Source organism: Lytechinus pictus, chromosome 11 (assembly GCF_037042905.1).
Source record: "Lytechinus pictus isolate F3 Inbred chromosome 11, Lp3.0, whole genome shotgun sequence".
Taxonomy (NCBI): domain Eukaryota; kingdom Metazoa; phylum Echinodermata; class Echinoidea; order Temnopleuroida; family Toxopneustidae; genus Lytechinus; species Lytechinus pictus.
In genome coordinates, this window is record NC_087255.1 from 4,788,618 (window position 1) to 4,806,867 (window position 18,250).

Here is an 18,250-nt window from a genome sequence, read left to right on the forward strand (position 1 = left end):
AAAAATGGGAAATATAATGTGTACTTCACACCCCTTTCTGATGGTAAAAATCGGTTGATACCCTTAATTTGGCGGAGAGAAAATGAGAAAAAAACACAAATTCATGTCTCCCATTTTTACAATTCACAACGTTCAGAAATAAAAACCATTAACACAAAACATTGAATACTTTGACACATGATTTATTTTGTGCATTATTTACAGTCATGTACATAATATTATTCATGGAGTGCAGTGGTTTACTGAGTTTTTTAAATTTCAAAGCCATATCATTACTTCTAACCTCACTCTTCATAATATTGTAAAACAAACTAATCCAATATTTGTTCTCAAAATTATAGATGAAAATAAGTTAACCAGTTAATAGGCCCATAATTTCTTCTTTCTTTCACGACCTTTCAAGAATATTGGCCCCCCAAAATAAATTTTCATACCTTTGTTTCTATATATTAAAAATAAAAATTTAAGAATCATAATTAGGAAAAGGGTAAAATCAAATTCATAAAACCTAGTAAGTCTTTTTCCCTTTTTTTAATTAAGGACTTTGTTAAGTTTTAGTTTTCATGATTAATAAGACCTTTTTCATTATCCCAAAACTACATAAAATCAATCTAAAATCATATTAAAAAAATCATAAAAAGATAATCATGATCAGAAACAAAATGATAAAAAATAAGTATAAATATGCCATTTGAATCTTTGCCTTAGTGTTAAAAAAAAAAGATGGAAATTATATTCAAACTTATTTCGATTTGATACAACCAATTATATTCTTGAAAGATAAAAACTAAAGAATTCAAATCTAAATAAAAAAATAGCCTTCTTTTCAATATCCTTTCTTCTTTGCATCTCTTTCTATTTTTTTTTCTCCTCTTCATTTATTAAGAAAAATAATATTTTTAACAGTCAAAATTCCCTCCCATGTGGTGTGCCCTGTGTGTCTCATTCCTGTAACTGCATTTAACATTTACCGAGGAGAGTCAGTGTAGCCTGAAATAAACTTCTGAGAAACCATACATTTTCTACATTGGAGTTGCTATGTTAGGCATGTCAACCACCACAAATGAAAGTGAAGTATTGAGGAGGAAATGCTTATAATCATGTAATGTTTTACACGTCCTTGGGAGATTACATAAAGCCGTTTATATAATTATACATAATTTTGAAATGGCTGACATATGACGTGGTCGATATATTGCCAAACATTTTTCTGAAACAAGGGACCCCTAAGCTTAAGCAGCATATTCCTCTCTGAAGCAACTCTGTTGATTTACGGTGAACAAAATAATATAAAAAAATCTTTCATAATTTTGTTCAAGTACATCTCTTGAGCTACAATATATTTTCCAGGGCATCATGCCTCTTCAACAATGCTACCTGATCCTGTAATACAAAGCTTAGCGATGATCATGAAATCCATCGTATATTATGCAATCAATTAAAAACTTAGTTCTATGATCAATTGTTAAGCTTGTGTTACGGACATACATGCAGAATTCTATCGCCCGAGTTAGGACTAAGTGGACCATAGACTTCATTGGCTCATATTTTGAATTCTGATTAGATTCAAGCAAAGGTCTTTGTAAGTATTACGTAATAAAGTTACGGGGAGCCAAAATTTAAAACCTATTGACATTGAATGTTTCTTATTTTCACTGGGCTTATTTCTCCTATGCCTTTAAATAATCGTGTAGAAAACTATATTTGTTTCATTTCCAGACGCTATTAAATTGTTTGAATACCAAATATGCTTCCGAATTGAAACCTACCATTAACAGATTGGTGCCACATTTGGCGATCTATGAAGAACCTGAACAGTAGATCCCACCCTAGATTCAGAGCTGTGACGATCATCTCGCTAACACTCATTCTGCACCAAGAAACCTTGGCATTGCTAGTATCCAATCCCAAACCTGGGGCCCGTAACACAAAGCTTGGCAATGATCGTAGAACATTATTTTATAATTGATTGCATTTACTACAATGTACAATCAATCGTGAAAATCAAGAGTATGATTAATCGTCAACCTTTGCTTTACGGGACCCTGGTCAGGGTTCCCATAGAAATTTGAAAACAGAATTCCATGACTTTTCCATGACTAAATTGCTGCTTTCCATGACTTCCCGTGACGTCCCGGGAGTTTAGTAGAATTTGGGATGTCACAAAACTGGGAAAAATGGAAATCATGAACACCAATTATATTAGCAGAGTACGATCACAGAGTATGAGAGTTGCAAGACACAACAAACTGGAAAGCTGCCATAGCCAAGAGGTAAATGCAATTCCATGACTTTTCACAAATTTTCCAAATTCCCTGACTTTTCCCTGACCAGAAGTTTTTCCAGGAGTTTCCATGACTGTGGGAACCCTGCTGGTGACACTATATATAAAGTATGTAAAGACTTTTGTAAAGCAGCTGACATGTAAAGAGCCGTGATGATCATCTCGTGAACACTCATTCAGTATGCAGAAACAGTGCCATTGCTCTGTGTTCCTCCACCGCAATAACTGATGACATGTGTCAAGTATATTGCGAACCAGCCCTAGAAGCTATGATGATCACCTTATTGATCCTTTTTTTTTTCCAATTTGATGTAGATGAATATTCCACATCCAGAAACTGCGCTGTTGGTCTATGCTCCTCCAACCCAATAATTGGTGACACGACGAGTGACGTTTAATGTAAATCAGCTGTAAAAGCTATAATCATCTGGGTCCTCCAACATAACTCATTGCCGTCTCAGTACTAAAAATAATCCACGACAAGAAAACCTCATCATTGCTTTGTGCTACTCTAATCCAATCTGATAATACAATCAAAATCCCAATTCGGCTGGCTCTTGTAATACCTATACAATGATATAAGTGGTTTAGTGTCTCCATGATTTTTCTCATTGTCTAAATTGTTTTTGTTGAGGAACAACCTAAAGTTCTGGTTTGCTTGTAGCATCCCACACTCATCTAATATGGTTGAACAGGTTGAGCACAGACTTGGATTCCTGTGGAGATTAAAATAGACAATGAGGTAGATAGCAGAAAAATCCTCAGGCAAATAAGAATTTGTCCCTAAATATCTGAAAAATAATAATATGATAAATTTGTATAGCGCAGCCACTATATAAATATACTCTACTGCGCTTTGGTTACTCCTACTGCTTATACTAACTAAACATTATGATCTACTTAAAAGCTGCCTTAAACAGATGTGTCTTCAATAATGCTTTAAAAGAAGGAACAGACTTCTAACGCTAAGGGGAAGTTGGTTCCATAATTTTGGAGCTGTGTAGCTAAATGCACAGTCTCCAAGAGCAGCCTTGGTTTTGGAGTAGGTTATTTCCAAAAGGAATCTATCCTTCGCAGGTTGTATGAGGTTGATGGCATTTTCACGGAAAGCAATTCTGAAAGATAACTAGGGGCTTGATATATCTTGATAAGCAATGAACCCCCTCCAAGTGCTCATAATGTCTTCAAGTTAAAAATTCAATGAACAGAAGTGGCAGCCCCCCCCCCCCCAAAAAAAAAAGGTATCTTTAAATTTTTCAACTAGTGTTCCATTGATCAACTAGAATGTACTTAAAGCGGCCTACCATTGACGAATCATGGGGAAATTGAATCAATACAAAATTTGCAAAAGGCTAATTGACTTGCATAATATAATCCGGCCGTCATGAGAGTCCGTCGGACTAATGCGATAAAAGTTCGGACAGCACAAATTTGACTGAACTCGTGATTGTTATTTACTTCGGCTTGTCGCAGTTCTAGTTTCCAACAATCCCAATTCCTACACTCTTAGCAGGTCTCTTGATTGCTAAGCCAAAATAAATAACCTCTGTGAAGTTACATGTTTCAAAGTGAAAACACGCAGGTTACTTCTGGTTGGTTAGTCTACTAACTATTGCTCTCCTATATTAGACCTCCCAGACATGCCGGCGTTATTACATAACACCCCAAGGCATGCAGCCGAGTGAAAGACTTGAATCCCTTCTCCGTTCTGAGATAAGCCTTGATTTCCCCATGATTTGTCAATGGTAGGTCTCTTTAACTTTTGCATTGTTGACTTATAAGGTGCACCAATATGGCTTGAGACATAATTTCAATATTTCATATCAAAGCCCCTTCTAGTACCAAGCCTGAAGTGAAGTGTCGCCAAGGCTTTCAACATTGACTTCTACATACTTATACTCATCACATTCTTACTTTTGTCGATCTTGATTTGCTGAAGACGTTCCAGAAGCGTAACGTTTCATCTCCTGCCCCTGTTACAATGGCCTCCCCATCAGGAGACACCGCCTAAAACAAAAAGAAATGAAAATTAAAATATAAATTAACAAGACAGGCTGTCAATATAGTGCTCTCATTGGTTAGCAATCAATCTCAGTCTTTTCTTAAGCTTTCATAAGAAGTAGATTAAAATCTGATGACAGCACACTGTATGAAAGGCTTTTGAAATCCTGTTATCATAGTACAATACCTACCAACCTTGGAGAACTACAAATAGTTATCCGTTTTTCATGATTTTTCGCAAGGGTGTGAAGCGACCGAGTGAAGGGTATGGGAGGATGGACCCCCCTCCGATGTTAAGGAACTTTTTAATACAACTATTCCTTGCCGTTCAATTTCTACTTTCTGCTTTATTATTTCATGGAAACGCCCCATGGCACCGTTGCATAAAATTTATCATTATGGTAACTGTGCCATCCAATGGTAACTACCATGGTAACGCTGATCAGCAGCCAATCACAATCAAGGATTTCCATACAAGTTACCATTGGATGACAAAGTTACCACAATGGTAACTTTAATGCAATGGGGGCCCAGATATGAAAGACCATCTCTTGCAAGGACTGTTTCATCAAACTGGACCCGCCCATGAAAGAAACGCGAAACTTACCAGATATAGAACTCTATAGGTGTGACCCGTAAGCTTGGCGACTTGGACCAACGATGGATACTTCCAAACTAGGATCTGGTTCTGCGAGTAGCCATGCGTGCTCACCTAGAAAATGAGAGAAAACACCAACAATAATGTCTGTGAAATGGTTTTCAATCCACTGGGTGAAATGTGTGTAATTCAAAATATTGACATTCATTCCCATCTTTAATAGACATGGAGCGTTGTGGCCCAGTGGATTAGTCTTCTGACTTTGAAACAGAGGGTCGTGGGTTCGAATTCCAGCCATGGCGTAATTTCCTTCGGCAAGAAATTTATCCACACTGTGCTGCACTCGACCCAGGTGAGGTGAATGGGTACCCGGTAGGAAGAAATTCCTTGAATGCTTTGAGCGCCTAGGCAGCCCAGCTAAAGCCGGGGTAATAATAATAGCAGGGCCCACTGGGAGAACAGTTTTCGGAACTGAAGTGGCTTCCCTTGGTAAATATACCTATATTATTATTATTATTATAATAATAATGAAAGTGTTACAATATTAAAAATAAGAATGAAAAGAAAATGGGATGGACAGTCTGCAGAAATTGTAAGAGAAATATATGAAACACAAGAGACACGACTGATTGAAGTCATTGAACAAATCCAAACTATGGAAAGCCAAATGATTTTTTTTTTTTTCAGAGAGGCATTTCAGTATTGGTATCTGTAATACACTGCTGCTTACTGTGCTCAAAATATGTAAAAGATGATGAATGCATGTAAAGCAGTTACATTTTACAAACCAAAATAGCAAAACAGGAACATCAACTCTTAACAAAAATTAAAAAAACATACAAACAAGAAAAGATATAAGGATTTGAGTGAAACTTCAAAATCTCTCTCTCCTTTTTTGGCCGTATTTGTTTTAAGAATGTAAGCAACAATAAAAAGATAAATACTTAACGGACATCATTGTAAAATTGACAATCTAGAAATGTGAGCATGATAAGTGCAGTATTTACATGTTATAAACCTAAATAACACATGAGGAACATCATCTCTTAACAGTAATACAAAATACACAAATGATCTATTGAAAAAATATTACATTCCGGAAGAAATTTGAGGATTTGAGTGAAAATTCCTCCTCCCTTACCAGTTCATTATCGTGTTTGGACCAGGCCAGGTTGCAGACCTGTGAGACGGTGTCCACGTAGTTGAGAGGCTGGCTTGTCAGTGTGTTCCAGAACCGGATGCATCGGTCTGCCGTACCGCCCCCTGAGGCAAGCAGACCGTGCTGGTGGGGCGACCAGGCAATGGCCTTCACCGCCGCACTGTGTTCGGTGTACTGCTGGACGGGGGAGGTGCTGGAGTGGTTCCATACAAACAGCTGGAAAAGAAAGAGGAGATTGATGATTGGTACTTTAGATTGCAGCTTTATGAAACAAGAATTGGATCCAAACTGTTGAAGGAAAATCAGTAATTCATAATAACACTCTTAACTTTGCAAATTCCTAAGGATTCACCACTGAAAAACTGAAAAGTACTAGAAAGCTAATTCCTCTCTCGCCTAATTTTCATACCCTTTATTTCGGTGGGCAGTGTTCACTCAAGCATAAATTGTTTTCCAACTTTCCGGTGTTGTTCTGGTGTTAAAAGTTAAATTTATCGGCATTCCAAGCATTTCCCCCATAGTGATATATTTTTTAGCTGGATGCAATTCAAAAGTGTATATATTTTTGCAGCTTTATGAAACAAGAATTTGATCCAAACTGTTGATGGAAATCATTAATTTATCATAACACTCTTAACTTTGCAATTTCCTAAGGACTCACCACTGAAAAAACTGAAAAGTACTGGAAAGCTATTTCCTCTCTTGCCTAATTTTCATACCCTTTATTCAGGTGGGCAGTGTTCACTCAAGCATAAATTGTTTTCCAACTTTCTGGTGTTGTTCTGGTGTTAAAAGTTGAGTTTATTGGCATTCCAAATACATAAGCATTTCCCCCATAGTGATATATTTTTTTAGCTGGAAGCCATTAAAAAGTGTACATATTTTTTTAGATGCACTGTCTACCACCTACCCTATTATCATTGCCTCCTGAAGCTAGATGCTGATGATCAGGTGACCATTTCAGACCACACACCTCCTGACGATGACCCCCGAGCCGTCGGATGACCCCTGGCATGCGGATATCTCTCTGCAGGATCATTCGATCTCTGCTGCCGGACGACAAGCTGTCTGCGTTCCATGCCAGTGCCCCTGTGTTTGAATAAGGCGAACTTAAAGATAAATTCCAGTTTTGGTAACGATCTAAAAATGACTTTTTACAGAATCTAATATAATGACCACCTAAGTGTCTGTTTGTATGAATAAAAAATATGTGCCAAAGGATTCTGGAAGAAATTGTGTAATTGCTGAGAAATAAGCAAAATAAGCGCGGATTCGGTCACTTCCGTCGGGTCTTTATTTTAGCAATAATAATACACTGTCCCACGTGTGCCTATCTGTGTTGGTGATCTTCAGTGTGAACATTTTTCAGCGTAGATTTCAAGATTTCACAAAGTTCAGTTTATGTAACTGTACCAGATCTAGATCCTCGATGATATACTGACAATTAAGCCTTGTTTTACAGACTTTCTCATGAAATCAGTGTTTACTGCAAATACTGGAATTTCTCTTTAAGTTGAATTGATTGCAAGAGAGAGTTATGGACAAGAGTTCGTACAAGTTGTCAAAATATTACTTCCCACCTCTCTCTCTCTACCTTTCACAGCCTTTGTTACCCCCACCCCCACTTCCCCCTCACAATCTCCCTCCCTCTGTCAATCTATCATAACATTAATTAACTGGGATGGGTCAATTTAACCTGCAGAGAATTTGTGATTGCACTCAATCCAGGTGAGGTGAACGGATACCCATAAGGAATAATTCCTTGAATACAGTGAACACTTTATTATTATCACTATTATTATCATTGTCATTATTATTATCATTACTATCATTATCAGCATTATCATTGTCATTGTAATTATCATCATTATTATTCCTTATTATTTTTATTATTATTAAAATTATCATTATTGTAATTATTTTGTTGTTGTTATTGCTATTATTATTATCATCATCATCATTATCCTATTCTAGGATTGTCTCGGTACCTACCAACTCTAGCCGCATGGCCATCCAATGCATGTAGTTTCTTCTGAGCTGCATAGTCCCATACCTGAACAAGACCTTTGTGCGTTCCAACGGCTACCAGATTTCCCTGTAATATACAAGGATATCAACAGTATTGCCAATTTTAAGATCAAAGTAAAGACCACATGTTTCCTTGAGCGTAACAAAATTAAATTTAATAGCTATGAATAGCTTTTTCTAGCTTCAATGTCCCTTATAAGATTTTTTTTTGTTCATTCTAATTCTTTCCATTTGTGTTTAGGTATCAGACACACTCCTGAAATTTTATGGCAAGTAAATTATACAGAGCTCCGAAAGCATAAAGCCTAGTTTTGTTTAAAGGGAAAGTTCACCCTTTGTTGTGAAAATAGCAGAAAAAATAATAAAAAATATTGGTGAAGGTTTGAGGAAAATCCATTAAAGATTAAGTTATTAGAATTTCAAGTTTTCGATTTGCGACGTTATAAATGAGCAGCTGCCTATATGTTATGTAATACAAAATGCATAAACTTCATTTTTTAATGGTTCGCGATGACTTTTTTTTTTTTAGAGCAGGTGTGAAATTATTTGTGTATTGATATACTGAAGGTACAATGAAAGCCATTGTAAATTTTCTGAGAAAATTAGATTTATTTGATTTTCTACCATACGATATGCAGAAAAGCTGCTTGCATATGACGTAACAAATCAAATAATTAAGATTGTAATAACTTTTTTTTCTTTGATGAATCTTCCTCAAACCTTTGCCAATATTTTCTTATCATTTTTTCTGTATTTTTACAATAAACTTTTTGTCAGGGTTAATTTCCCCTTAAAATTGTGACAGTCTTTCTAGTATTCTTAGCAATCACATAATTAATCAATAGCATCATAGTCCACTTGTCTCTTAATTTCTGAAATTAATTGGTGACAAACAGTATACCCAGTGGTTGTGTGTCCGGACGGGTTGGGTGTCCGGACACATGACTTTTACTCTCAATTTTGAAAAGTTTACAAGCAATGTCTTCAATTCTTTTTAGCACAGAATATAAGAAAATATTGTAAAGAACAAATATTGATGGTGAAAAAAAACTATTCAACCTATATTTTTGGTTTATTCCTGAGATAAAAACAAGGCTTCATTTCTGTTACGTGTCCGGACACCCAACCCCCCATCCTATAGAACTCATCGGTCCGTATTCTGAAGTCATGTTTAATTTAAATCTGATTTAATCTAAAGTTGTGGTTTAACTAAGGATTTTCAATAGTGGCATATTTTCAATGTATCAGCTCATTTTTCTCTCAAATCAATCTTAGCTGTTTTAGAAGGATAAACAAGATAGTTACCTTCACCATCAAAGATTTAGTAAAGATCACAGTAAACATACTGTACAATGTAAACAAAATTTTGATGTTTTTGGCTTTCCATAATTTTAACACAGAGATAGACCATTATCTAAGTTAAACCCGACTTCCGAATACGGGCCATTACTTTCAATAACAAGCATAAATAATAATTTACTTACTCTTTCATTCCAAGACACAGAGGTAACTGTATCCCCGTCCCCTGAGAGATCACATAATCTTGTTACCTAGGAAACAAAAAAATAGTAAAACATTGAGTAGAGGTGTCATGGTCAAATGGACTCCACACTATGGACCATAAGCAACAGGGTTCAAATCCCTGACAATTTCCATTGAAAAAAACAATAAAAAACAAAAAGTCGAAAAACAAAGAAATCCATGAGAAATTTAGAAAACAATAAAATACATAAGAAAATAAATGTGGTGTTGAAATTTTTTTAAAGTACATTTGATCAGATTTCAATAAAAAGTCTGAGATCTAAAAATTAGGACTTTAGGGGCATTATTTAGTTGATTAGAGCAATTTTTTTATTTTATGCATAAATTAGCATAATTAATTAGCAATAAGATTTTTCGCAGAATTTGATTATATAGTTTTGTAGATTATGCCATGGGTAATGTGTGTGCCAATTTTCGTCGCGATCGCATGATCAACAGCTGAGATCATAAGGGGGGGTTGAATCAGCCCCCCCCCTCCGTCTTCTTAGGGGTCAAAATAGCCCAGTCTATTTAGGGTTAAAGTGTCCAATAACAGTCTGTATTTTGTATTTGCAAAAAATACAAATCCCTAGACCAATGCATTCATTTTCTTGTACCTACCTGACTATTGCAAGCACTCCATAGATAAACACATGTACCTAGGCCCACACTGAGTATATTCCCTGAAGACCAGTCTACAAGGTTTAGGTAGAAGTCATCCTGAAGCTCCGGAGCGTCCAAGACCTTGAAAGGAATCTTGGAGATCTTCCTCATTGGCTTCCGTGGTGATCTCAGCAGCTTTTGACTGGATCGGGGAAACAGCAAACACAATTTACAGCAAAAGTTAAAATGGCTCATGCATCCATGATAAAGCCTATACACATTATATAACCACTTGATCCATCACGTATGAAAAAATTATCACAGATGACTGAGGAAGCATCCCAAATTTCTTGAAATCCATTTGTGAGGGAGCAGAGCGACTAAGCAGTAGGGCGCAAAGTCTCCGTCAATTATGGAGTACACAATGAACAGAAAAAAATACATGCATTACCAGTTTATAGATAACAAATGGACAAATAATAATGATAATCATAATAATAACGTCACATTTTACCCAGGGTAGCCACTTCAGCTCCGAAAACTGTTCTCCCAGCGGGCCCTGCTTAACATGACTGTGTTATTATTAGCATGGCTACCTTGACCAGGCACTCGAGCATTCGTGGAATTCCTACCGGTACCCATTCACCTCACCTGGGTTGAGTGCAACACAATGTGGGTATATTTCTTTCTGAAGGAAAACACGTCATGGCTGGGAATCGAACCCTCATCCCCAGTTTGAATGAGAATGAGAGTCTTAAACACTAGACCACGATGCCCCCACATTATACACAATGAAGTCCACAAATGCATTTTTTATAATTTGGGTTAAAATCAATGATACACGTATGGCCACTATCAGCCTTGGGAACTTAAAAGTATGGTCGGGGGGGGGGGGGGCATTTCATCAATATTTATTGTCTGACAACATTCCATGGTTTTGATTGAATTACGAGTGTCTGACCGTTACTATGTTAACTGTCAGATAACAACAACTTTCATGGAACAGCGCAAGGGGAGTGTTTCATGAAAAAAAGTTTCGTCAGCGATTTTCTCTGACTACTTTGCTCTGAGCCAATCAGATGCAAGGAGTTTCAATAGCTTATAAAAATAATCTGTGAAAATGACTGACTCTTTGTTTAATGAAACAGCCCCCCAGGGGCCCGTAACCCAAAGCTCAGCAATCATCGTATAACTTTTTTTTTACGATTGATTGCATTGGCTACAATGTACAATTAATCGTAATCTCAATCGCCAACCTCTGTGGTTCAGGACCCAGGGGCCCGTTTCATAAAGCTGCTCTTAAGTTATGAATGACTTTACGCACGACTGGTGACCATTTCTTGTGCTAAATGATATCCCTATGTAGCTGATTTAGTGCCTAAGAACAGGTTCCAGTCCTGCGTAACTTTACGAACAGATTTGTGGTACAGTACCCAGGGGTGGTATTCTGGAACACTGTCATAACTTTTGTCATAAATTTTGTCATTTCTCTCCGAGATGTGACACCGCTATGATTGTCACAAATCGGTATTCTGAACATTGTCTTTTCCCTGTCATATCTCTCTAAGTTCCCGCCCATCTTTTCGGAAGCAAACCAATCAAAATCATTGTTAGTTCCCAGTGGGAGCCATTCTAGCCAATAGGAAGGTCCCATGACAGGTAGGGCGTATCCCCAATACAGTTGTTGGCATCGCGCAACTACGCAAATATCGATGCGCTTAAAGGGGAATCCAGCCTTGGCCATAAAATGTTTTTTTGAGAAGGAGAAAAACAAATTAAACAGATTGGTGAAAGTTTGAAAGAAATCGGACAAGCGATAAGAAAGTTATAGCTGCTTTAAAATTGAGATCACTAATAGTATGTACATTTCAAATTGGCAACTAGGTAAGTAAATTATGACAAGGGGCAAGGACAACTTTCCCATAGGCCATGTACTTTACTATCAGGGATTTGTGGTTTTCTCCAAAGTACCCATTCCCCTGGGGCAGTAATCTAAATATAACCCAGGTAGTATATTGTTTAATGTCCTCATGAAAGAAAAATATAATTTGAAGTAAAACTTTTGGGAAAAATGACATTTTAGCCATACTATGTATTGGAGTACATGGAAGAGTAGTCCTTGCCTTACATCACTATGACATCCCATATGCGGCCAATTTGAAGTCTCCATGAGTATAGTGATTACCAATATTTACAACTTTTAAAAATTCATAACTTCTTGGTGTTTGTCCAATATTGTTCAAACTTTCACCTATCAACTTGTCTGATTTTTCTTTTTCTTATAAAAACAAGTTTTTATTTGGGTTGGATTCCCCTTTAATTACAAAGAGAGACAGGGAGCTGTGAAGGATTTTAGAGGAGAAGTAGAAAAAGGAGGAATTAATATGTAGGGCCTAACTAATTGTAGCATGAAAATATAATAATAAAAATTGTCATGGATGATGAGTGAAACTGATACTACAATCTAATCTAAATAATATCATTATATGCTTGACATTCAATCGGCAGGGTATCGGGATATTTGGTACTAAAAGATGTGACAAAATTTATGACTGCTACCCCCCTGTCATAACTTTTGTCATATCTTTTGCTTGTACAAAAGGATTAGGCGCATTTAAAGCCGCATATTTTTGGTTCGCGCTAAAGAGAAGAGACAAAATTTATGACAATTTTTGTGACAAAAGTTATGACATCCACCAGAATACCGATTTTGTCATATCTCTGAGAAAAGATAAAATATGGAGAAAAGACAATGTTCAGAATACCGCCCCAAGACTCACCTTTTATTTCCTATCGGTGATAAGGAGTACGGAGGAGAATCCTCTCCTTGAGCAAGGCTTGGTCTCTTGGCTTGGACGTTGTATTGGAAGAGATTCCGCTTGACCTTCTGCGGACTGACCATCCTTCTATCCTCGCATTGCGGGTCTTTGATCTTGTCGATGTTTGCGCCGAGGAGCTCGTTCTTCAGCAGGCAGTGGTAGGCCAGCATGTCTGTGAAAATATCATGAGATAACAAGCAAGGTTCGAACATTATAGTTGGTTATACATGTGACAATGTGTACTGTAATGTGTACGTGTAATAGTGACAAAGCCAATTATATGTGTATGATGAATTTGTTGGAGATGATGATATGGATATGTTGCTGGTGGTGATGATGCTAATGATGATGATGATGGTGGTGATGATGATGATGATGATGGTGGTGGTGGTGATGATGACGATGGTGGTGGTGGTGGTGGTGATGATGATGATGATGATAATGATGGTGGTGGTGATGATGATAATGATGATGGTGGTGGTGGTGGTGATGATGATGATGATGATAATGATGGTGGTGGTGATGTCAGATGATGAAAATGATGATGGTGGTGGTGGTGGTGATGATGATGATGGCGGTGGTGGTGGTGGTGTTGATGACGATGATGATAATGATGGTTGTGGGCCTGGTGGTAATGATGATGAATAGAGAGACTTTTAAAGCTAAACTAACTGCAAGATATAAGGGCATAAAAAAGGTTTCAGATAACCTACATGTATAACTTGTGACAGTAAATGAACAAAGCCTAATAAAGATCAAAGAATAATAAAGGCAAACTAGACAAGGGGGATGTATCACAATGATTCAAGTCAGACTAAAATTGCACTTAAATTCCCATTTGGCCGATTTATATAATGCATCACCGCACACAGACCAGTCAGGTCACAATCATGGGATGTGCGATGTAAACAACATTAATCAATGAGATTATGCATTAAAAATTGTGTGCACATTGGCACTTTATGTGGAGTTGGAAATCCAGCCAAATTAATAATAGGAAAAAAAATAGTTTATTGAGGGCATGGTCCTGAGAAGCAGGGGTGCTGAAAAGCATCCCCAAAAATTCCCTTGGGGGTGCAGCACCCCCAGGTATTCTGGAAGATGTGTAAAAATGGAAAATGTAACCAATATGACCTTCTTTTTTGTAGTGAACCCCCCCCCCTTTTTTTCTTGCTTTTCAAATTTCTTGGGACCAATTTGACCTTATTTTGTATTTAACCCCCCCCCCCCTTTTTTTTTTGCTTCCCACATTTATCTGGACCAATTCTTCCTCCATTTTGCAGTGAAAACCCTTTTTTTGCTTTTCAAATTTACATCAGCACCCCTACTCAAAAAATCGTTCCCAGGGCCCTGTAAGAGGGCCCAACTTAATCCAACCCAGCTGGATCTGCCCCTGCTTAAGCATGATTTTCGGTCACAATAACTACTTGTGAAAACACCCACGTTTCATCAAAGGTTTAACTCACCTTTACTGGAGTCTCCGACCTCCTTGCCTCTCCTCCCTGTCGGCTGTGTTTCGTCTGTCTCCTGCTGGATAGATCCAAAGCCCACCTGCCAATTGCTGCCTGCTCTGCTGGGGATGAAACGGTCGCTGTAACGGTCCTTGGATGGGGACGCCGCCTTGCCTGGTGAGATTGGCTGTAGTCAACAAAAGAGTCCGATTCATTACTTCATATATTATATCATAGAGGTGGTACGGTAACAGCAAGGGGAAAAAAATACACAGGGGCTTGGGGCGATTTTGCCCCCTAATAAAAAGAACCCTGGAAAATTCATTTTCACTGCAATGTTAAAGCTTATAAAGGCAGTAGGCTGTGAAATTAAGCCCCCCCCCCCAAAAAAAAAAAAAAAAAAAAAAAAACCACAATATTAAGAAATAAATGAAAAATAATAATAGAATAATAAAACAAGTGGAATGCCTCTGGCCGTCTCACCTGCATCACGCGATTCAATATAGCAGCAGTGCTGATTTTGAAAACTACTATAACTCGCACAAGATGTTCAGTGATACTTGGTTACTCTTATTTCCACGTTTTATGAACTAGACCAATACACTTATAGAGATATGATGGCAATTCAACAAATACCCCCAACGTGGCCAAAGTTCTTTGACCTTACATGACCTTTGACCTTGATCATGTGACCTGAAACTCGCACAGGATGTTCAGTGATACTTGATTACTATTATGTCCAAGTTTTATGAACTAGACCAACACACTTTCAAATTTATGGCTGTAATTCAACAAATACCCCAATTTGGCCAAAGTTCATTGACCCTAAATGACCTTTGACCTTGATCATGTGACCTGAAACTTGCACAGGATGTTCAGTAATACTTGATTACTATTATGTCCAAGTTTCATGAATCAGATCCATAAACTTTCAAAGTTATGATGGTAATTCAACAGATACCCCCAATTCAGCCAAAGTTCATTGACCCTAAATGACCTTTGACCTTGGTCATGTGATGTGAAACTCATGCAGGATGTTCAGTGATACTTGATTAACCTTATGTATAAGTTTCATGAACTAGGTCCATATATTTTCTAAGTTATGATGACATTTCAAAAACTTAACCTTAGGTTAAGATTTTGATGTTGATTCCCCCAACATGGTCTAAGTTCATTGACCCTAAATGACCTTTGACCTTGGTCATGTGACATGAAACTCAGGCAGGATGTTCAGTAATACTTGATTAACCTTATGGCCAAGTTTCATGAACTAGGTCCATATACTTTCTAAGTTATGCTGTCATTTCAAAAACTTAACCTCAGGTTAAGATTTGGTGTTGACGCCGCCGCCGCCGTCGGAAAAGCGGCGCCTATAGTCTCACTCTGCTATGCAGGTGAGACAAAAAAGCAAGAAACATAAATAAATTAGTAAATAAATAAATGAATAAGGGCAATTCCATAAAATGATCAACCTTTTAGTACGTCTGACCCCTATTTTTCTCAAGTCTTACTTCACTTCATAAGCTCACCAAGTTATGGTCCTTTGAGAACATTACAGACTGTCAAAAGAGCAAGAAATCAGAGACAGAAAATTTCATTAAGGTCCCACATATAGGGGTCGGACGTACATATTTCATGGAATTGCCCATAAGTGAATAAATACAATTTCTAAAATAAAATATTTGTTGGCCTGGGTCACAGTAATGCTAAATAACATCCAGTCATATTGTGTGGGTATAAATGACGTTGAAACAGTGTCACAAATAAGAAAGAAAATTGAAATCTTATCTTACCAGAGTTGTTGGTGAGCCGATTGGTGACTGTCCATTTTGCTGCCTGAGTAATCTTCTCTCAAATTCTGGTTCCATTGTTACCTCTGTTTTGGCACTGAACTGCACATACAGAAAAACACAGCAGTATGGGAATCTGTCTGTGAGAGAGAGAGAGAGAGAGGGGGAGGGGGGCAGACAGTTACTTGAAGGGTGCTACATAGTACATACTGTACTTAAAAAGATATTAAAGGACTCTCTTTATTACCAGCGGTCCCCCCCCCCCCCACCCATTTTGGATAAGACACTTTTTTCTGCCCTACTCCATTTCTTTTTTTTTAAAGAAAATAATAAAAAGCCCCACTGTTTCTTACATTTCCCATATGGTGGCCGTACAGAGAGTTGAAATCTGCCATTTTTATTTGATAATTTAAATTGTGATTTTTGTGGCTTGTGTAGAAATACATGACCGTGCAGGCACCGAAAGGGAAATGTGAATACAACATAAATAACTTCCCTTTTACTCTACTTAAGGTGTTAATTACAGGGACAGGAAGTTGTCGTTTGTACAAAGTGTTGTGGTGAGTGGGGCTTTAATGCGTGTTTATGTAAATTACATGCATTATTGTTATTTATACTAATGGAATACATGGACAAATGTATGCACAAGCTGGTTTAAAAGAGGTTATATCAATAAAAGAACCACACCAAAAAATGGTGACGAATGATGATTCTAAGCACTGTTTGAAGACATTGAAATTTATGAGATATTTCCTATGTTTGAGCAAGTGCCATGAGCGGCCAGCTGAGGCAGAAATCGGCGCTATACAAGAACACATCATCATCATGTACATGTATGGGTTGTAAATGGAATTACATTTAACTAAGATACATGTTCACATGTACATGTACAGTACCTGGGGGAAAAGTGCAAGTAATCACATACAGGAGTAATATATTATAATGCATACATGTACGGATGCACAGTAGTATAGCGGCTGAATACTCTTGCAAAAAATGCAAGGAATACTTCTGCTCTTTTATACTTTAAAAGGGTTCAACATCCATCTAGAGGCCATATACATGTATATTCTGGATGAGAATTGTCAACATTGAACATGCCAACTGGTCATGATGTAAGTCATGACAAAATAAATGAAGAAATGTCAAAACCACATCTCTTGGAATATTCATTTTTTTATTTTGTTTTCAGTACAAGTATATTATATTATATACAATGGTGGTAGAAAGTTAGTGAACCCCCCCCCCCCCCTTCAAAATGCACTCCTTCATGCTGAGTGTCGAATATAGACAACAACACTACAATGTAGGGTGAGCCCAGAGAATAAACTTTATGGAATGTAATTTATGATATCACCTGGTGGGTGTTTCATAAAGCTGTTCGTAAGATACGAATGACTTTACGCACGACTGGTGATCCTATTTTAAGCTATGTGGTATCTAGACTATATAATTGATTTATGACCTAAGAACATGTTCCAGTCGTGCATAAAGTTGTGCGTAACTTTACGAACAGCTTTATGAAACACCTACCGGAGTTCACAATTTAGTATCTATAACATGGCAGAACTTGAACACTTTTATATATGTTCATTTTCTTATGGGCCAACGTGGGGTTCACCAACTTTTTAGTACCACTTTGTACATGTAAACAGCTTTAGTCCACGTCAAACTGCATGTACATGTACTTCATCATATTAAATTAATGATAATTATGTTAAATAATAATAAATACCGGTAATTATTATAATAATAGATGGGATCTGTAAATGTAATGTGCCAAATCCACTCTGCAGAATGTCCAAGGGCCAAAGTTGCTTTGGATAGATCAGACTAAAATACCCTCAACTGAATTCGATACCTCAAAAGGTTGACAAAACAAAAACAACACAAAACAAAACAAAACAATGAATTAAACAACCACTCACCAACTTTAGAAACTCAGGGATACATGTATTTATTCCACAGCAACAGTACATAGAAATTGTTCCAATGA

General features: G+C 37.2%; 1 protein-coding gene across 1 annotated transcript; it reads right to left on the reverse strand.

Annotated features, from left to right (window-relative positions):
- Positions 1–166: 166 nt before the first annotated feature.
- On the reverse strand, positions 167–16,401 carry LOC129270723 (fizzy-related protein homolog). The gene is made up of 11 exons (XM_064106465.1): positions 16,258–16,401; positions 14,480–14,651; positions 12,975–13,185; positions 10,213–10,396; positions 9,555–9,620; positions 8,035–8,137; positions 6,953–7,131; positions 6,025–6,258; positions 4,893–4,997; positions 4,199–4,291; positions 167–3,000 (listed from the first exon to the last, which is right to left on the reverse strand). The coding sequence occupies exons 1-11, from the start codon at positions 16,330–16,332 to the stop codon at positions 2,959–2,961; spliced, it is 1,464 nt and encodes a 487-aa protein (XP_063962535.1). The 5' UTR covers positions 16,333–16,401; the 3' UTR covers positions 167–2,958.
- Positions 16,402–18,250: the final 1,849 nt, after the last annotated feature.